General features: G+C 46.8%; 1 protein-coding gene across 1 annotated transcript in view; it reads right to left on the reverse strand.

Moving 5' to 3' along the window:
* The window catches only part of LOC142590044 (receptor-type guanylate cyclase Gyc76C-like), a 316,503-nt gene that overhangs the window by 73,841 nt on the left and 236,662 nt on the right, over nt 1-6,000 (reverse strand). Inside the window, exons 4-5 of the mRNA XM_075701876.1 lie at nt 3,182-3,253; nt 1,377-1,620 (exon numbers count right to left, since the gene is read on the reverse strand). Of these exons, the coding sequence (XP_075557991.1) occupies nt 1,377-1,620; nt 3,182-3,253 (316 nt within the window). The remainder of the gene's footprint in view (nt 1-1,376; nt 1,621-3,181; nt 3,254-6,000) is intronic.

Below are 6,000 nucleotides of genomic sequence, written 5' to 3' on the forward strand. Positions count from 1 at the left end.
TAAAATTAAAATCAAATTCAGGGGTTTCACATTGATTAATTTACGACCTGATTATGAGGCACGCCACGCAGTGTGTGTGAGTGTGTGTGTGTGTGTGGGGGGGGGGGGTACTCTGGATTAATTTTGACGACCAGGGATCCTTACGCAAAGCTACAGATGTAAGTACGAGGACTTCTTTCTTTTTGTATTTGATGGTTTATCGGCATCCCCTTCGAAGCCGGGCGGTGACAAATATTCACCTGGTCTGCTCGAGTGAATCAGGTGTGCTTTTACTTTATACCATTTTTATATCTTTTTCTCCTGTCTCTGTCTCCCTCTGTCTTCCTCGATAACATTGCTACCTTGTACCGCTAACACATGCCTGTAACGGGTCAGGTGGTATCAATCTCTCTTTCCTGCTTCTTTTTTTTTTTTTCAACACCAATACTCTAAACGACCCTCGCTTATCTCGACTGCTGACCGGTTGATGCTTCAACCCAGTTTAAATCCAAATCGCTTCTGCGAAAAAGAAAAAAAAGTGTATACGCTATACCCGTACGGGTACTTCTCACTGGCCGAACAACCGGATGGATGGATGGTTGGATGGATGGATGGATGGATGGATGGATGGATGGATGGATGGATGGATGGATGGATGGATGGAAGGTAGGAGCATCCCTTTTGAAACGGGGTGATGGCAGTTGCCAGCATGCTCAACTTTTTATTTTCGTTTAACTGTGTTGTAAGTTATTGAAATGCGCCATTTTCTTTAAATACGTCTTCCTACACTTTTAACCTTATGTCACCTCTCTGCCTTTGAGCCACCAGTCTTCCAATCGCTTTTTTTCCTAATTTCCACCGCGTATTTATTTACGTGACTGCTGTTATCTCTAAACCACAGGGCCTCAGGAAGCGTTACTGTGCCCGCATCGACATCGGGATGGATACCATCTCATTTAGTACGAGGTGTTCTATTGTTTCCACAGATTTACCACACACAGTACATGTGTCTTCTTCGTTAAATTTCTTTTCATAGCTGCGCGTTCTAAGACATCCTGACCTAGCTTCACAGAGCAGGGCACTGCCACTTCAGTTATCATAAAAAGATGCGACCGAAGATGCGACCTGCGCGCCCCCTGCTGGCGGCGGCAGACGACGCGATTACGCATGGCCGCGCGGGGCACGTAGTAAACAATCGCGTATACATAGTATGCACGTACGTCATTCAAGGACACTGCGCGACTTCCGGTTTACGGCGGCGCCATGTTGGGGGAACCTATAGGCCTATGCGCGCGCCTGTTGATAAGGTTCCCCAAGATGGCGGAAGGTAGCGGAAGCAGACGACAGCAGCGGATGTGACGTCACGTGCGTACTATGTCAACAAACCGCGCACTCACTGCGCGTCTTGCGGTACGTCTCGTCCAGCATCTTGGTCATGGCGGTCTGGCAGCAGGGCAGCTTCTGCTCGCAGCAGCTCAGGTCCGAGTTGAACACGTTCCTGGAGTTGATGATGAAGCCCTTCTCCTTGACGCGGGTCTCCAGCGACTGCGCCACGGTCTCGTAGCCCAGGGAGTTCTCCTGGACAATGCTGAACTTGCGCCAGTTGTAGTAGCGCAGCAGGGCCGTCACACTGCGGACCACCTGCGCACGCGTGACACCCGGTTTTGTATACGTATATATATAAAAAAAACACTGTTCACGATGTGTTTATACTCGCGGACAACTTTCTGTGGCAACGAAGAGAAAGCTACGGAGCTCACACAAGTGAGGGCGCTTCCGAAAGAAAGTCCCGCGTTTTCGTCCACGCAAGTTTAAAGGGACGCTAAAGTGAAAAATGATTTCTTCTGCATCAGTAAATTACCGTTCTACAACACCAAAAACACCATTCTTACAACGATAACACGTTTGGTAAGCCAGAAAAAAGCGCAAGAACGAAATACGGGTGGCAACGCCCTACTTAAGTTCCCGCACCTGGGGGCTGTGACGTCTTGGATTTCGATGGCATCTTCTACGGCCTACTAACTATATATAGCGGTACAGATTGACTACATTGTGTTCTAAATGAACGAAATATTAAACAAGGCAAGTTTCGGGAACCACTGTTCAGCCAACGCGGCCCAAATGCGAAAACACACTGTGCAATCCCTGACGTCACGCTGACGTAACGACACTGGGGTTTCGGCGCGAAATTCAAATACTGATACTTGTACCTTCATTTTCTCATCTAATAATCACACTATTCTTTTTTTAAATGACTGCCAGCAGGGTTCTCAAACAATGCCTAATTAGTCCAAACTGATTTATTGTTTCGCCTTAGTGTCCCTTTAAGCAGGGGAAGAGAAAAAGATAAACACCTCATTAGCAACAGTTAAGCAAGATAAGACACACCACTCAATGTAGAAGTTTACTTATTTCGCAGCGTTTCCCGTCCGTGTATGAACAAACGTGAACCCGTCGCACGTGGAAGCTGCACCGATTCAGCAGCGTCTGTTCCGAGCGACCAAAATCGCTGTCAAACGCTGCCGGACTACTTGGCGCCGTAACACATGTGCTGCAGCCACGCGCCCGCCGCTTTGCCTCCATTGCCACGTCGTCCGCGAGTACAAAGAGAGACACTATAGAGAAACACGAAATCAGTGTAAACTGATGAAGTATCTTTCTTTTTTTTTTTAATCTGTACTCGTGAATTTCTCAGCACTAGGCTAACTGTTAGTGAGAGAATAAACTTTATTGAAAACTGCTCCGGCAGTTTTCCTTAGAGGTTACTTTTGTGCTTCAATGCGTAAAAGAGTGGTTTCTGAAAGAAAAAAAAGTAACTGGAACGCTAATGCATTTCCACGGACACTTCCAAAATTCCTATGTCGGTGCTGCCCAGAGAATACGTCCCAAGTGGACACGGCTATCTCAGCGGCTATAATTCGGCGGCTCAGCGGCTATAATTCTCAGCGGCTATAATTCGTAAATTGAAATATGTGGCGCCAAGTAGTTTATTAGAAAGCTCATCAGCGTGATTACGTTAATTATACAATTGAACGTTTTGATTTCTCGTAAAAGCAATGGCCGCCTCATCGAGTAATTTAGATCAATCGCGCTATCTACTATAGGCAATCTTTAAAAACTTTGGTGCAGTTAAAGGAATAAGAAAACACCTTTTATATTGCCTATATGAGGTAAACGATCACAGCGAATGCGTCGAACTTACCAGAGCAGCGGAAGGTACGGTGCGGGCGAATGTGGTGTTCTCAATGTTCGCTACGTTGGCATCCGAGCATTTCTGCAAGAGAGAGAGAGAAAAAAAAACACAGGGACATATAATTAGCATAAAAGCCCCCCATTATTAGCACCTCGTCATCGCGAACAACAACGTGATGGCAGGCGTATGTGTGTAGCTTCTGGTCGCCATTTCGCACGTGAAAACTCGCGAATACGCTATAGGCCCGTTAAAAGAAAGCTCGCAAAAGGCAAGGCGGCGTCCGAAACCCGACGTCTCCATACGTGACGCGTTTCCGGCTCCCAAAAATCGCTTTCCGCCGCATTCAACCGGCGAAAGCGTGGCCTTTGAGATCCGCGCTTAAAATCCAGAGCGCGCGCCACCCTTTCAGACGTTACACGGTACAATTTCGCATACATCACACGCGCCGCACTACCGCGACACTCCAACTATCGTACACACAATGGCATTCCTTTTCACCTGCAGCTAGTTCATGGCTGAAGCATGTTACAACAGCTGCATTAAAAACGCAGAACGAAAGGGACAAAAGGCACGGACGTCGTTATCTGCCCTTCCGGCGGTGTCTCTTAGGTGGGGCTTCTCAATCCGCACGAGCCATTAACGCACGCTTCACTATGTATTATTTAGTATTCGGTGAAGACGAAACGAAAAGTGTTATTATTGCACAATGCTTAAATTGTATACTGTCACAATACGATCGACATTGTATGCTAGCGCTTCCCTGAATAGCTGCATCTGACTGCAGCATGCAAGCTGTGTGCGCGGGGTCAGTGTGTACGATACACGTGTGCGTAGCTATTCTACAGCTGTACTCTATTACATTATATATAAGTTATCTACACTGTACTATTATATACTAGCTGTAGCTATTCTATGGCTATTCTCACTACTTCGGGGAAGAACGCCCCTCAAGGTTCCCTCGCGTCGCCTGCTGCCGTAATACTTGAACTTGCTTCTCTTCCCGCCGACTTTTTTTTTTTTGTTCTTTTGTTCTCCAGACAGCCTCGTCCACCGTAAGGTAGCAAAGTACAACTTTGTCTTATAGTCGCGTTAGAACAAAACTATTACAGAATAACCGCATGCGGCTGCGCAAAGGCTGGGAAAGCTGCAGAAAGTGCGTCTGGCATGAGCGAAAGAAATGCTTCAATTAAAAAAAAAAACAAATAATGTCCCGACATCGAAACACGACTGACGTGACAAGAAGGCGGGCCGATGACGAGGGGCAATCAATGCGGGATTTCTAGCTTTTTCTCTCTGCCTACCGGAAAATAAAGGCATTATTATTATTATTATTATTATTATTATTATTATTATTATTATTATTATTATTATTATTATTATTATTATTATTATTATTATTTCTTCGCCGCACGTCTCCACCAGGGGGCGCGTTCCGGGACGATCACTCGCGGCGATGCTATCGCCTCGGCCATATCAGGCGTGCGCTGATTGGCTGATTGAGCAAAACCGGAGGAGCCGATTGGCTGTGGCTAGCCGAGCACTATATGTCACGCGAAGGCGACGATATAGAATCGCCGAAAGTGATCGTTCGAGAATACGCCCCCCTCCCATTCCCCCCAGGTGGTGACATTCGTGACAGTTCGTACTCGGGAAAATCCACACGAAGGCGCTGCCAAAAAATGGCAGCGGGAGGTTAAACCTTGTCTTGCAGACAAGGTTTAACCTCTGTAAGTCCGAGGATAACCTTGTAACCTCTGTAACTTCTGTAAGTCCGAGGACTGTACACGTGTCAAGGTTTACATTTCGCGTGCTACCTATAAGGGCCCCAACTATAGACGGTATAATTTCTTTTGTAAGATATAAACTTTAAAGCGCGTATAGTCCTTGGAGAAGTCATAGCAGAATTATTAAACTTTGTAATAGCAAAACTAATAAACTTTATTAAACAAATCACGAGAGGCGACATTCTTCGGCCTAGGTGAGCGGCATCATCAGGCCCTGCCGCCGTGGGTCCTTCCAGTCCACCAGCATTGCCAATATATATATATATATATATATATATATATATATATATGTGTGTGTGTGTGTGTGTGTGTGTGTGTGTGTGTGTGTGTGTGTGTGTGTGTGTGTGTGTGTGTGTGTGTGCGTGCGTGCGTGCGTGCGTGTGTGTGATGACCAATCACGGATTCCCACTGACAGCAAAAAACGCCCTAATAGCGTCAACTAATCAACAGTCCCATAAAGAACTCAGAACGTTGCTCCATAAATAACAAATAATATAAATAAAAAAATAAATATTTTACGCATCGAATATATCAGGCTGCGGGCACACATGTAAACACACACAATACCAAGGGGAAAAAACGTACTTTCAGCTTCAATTTCTGTCTGCGCACAACGCAGCGGCTGTGGGCCTAATAGTCCGCAAAGTACGGTACTCGCAGCCCACAGCGGAACGTCGCCCGTGATTCATGGGCCCTAATAAGTACCACGCCGCCCCTCTTCTCTCTCTCTCTCTCTCTCTCTCTCTCTCTCACACACACACTCACTATCTCTCCCTCTCTCTCTCTCTCTCTCTCTCTCTCTCTCTCTCTCTCTCTGTCTTGTTCTCCTCCGAAGATCCGGAAACGCTCGAAACGCTGACTGGAGTTCTACCGGGAAGACGGCTCACGGAAGGGCGACGGAAATTGCAGAGCGCTTCGCAGTGACGGCGACGCGCGAACGACGAAAAGCGACACAGAATTTCGGGGTACAATGTAACTCAAGCGCTCCTGCCGTCGCGCGCCCTGCACTCAGAATGAAAATCCCCGAATCCCTCGCTTGCGGGA

The sequence above is a fragment of the Dermacentor variabilis genome, chromosome 8 (genome assembly GCF_050947875.1).
Source record: "Dermacentor variabilis isolate Ectoservices chromosome 8, ASM5094787v1, whole genome shotgun sequence".
Classification (NCBI taxonomy): domain Eukaryota; kingdom Metazoa; phylum Arthropoda; class Arachnida; order Ixodida; family Ixodidae; genus Dermacentor; species Dermacentor variabilis.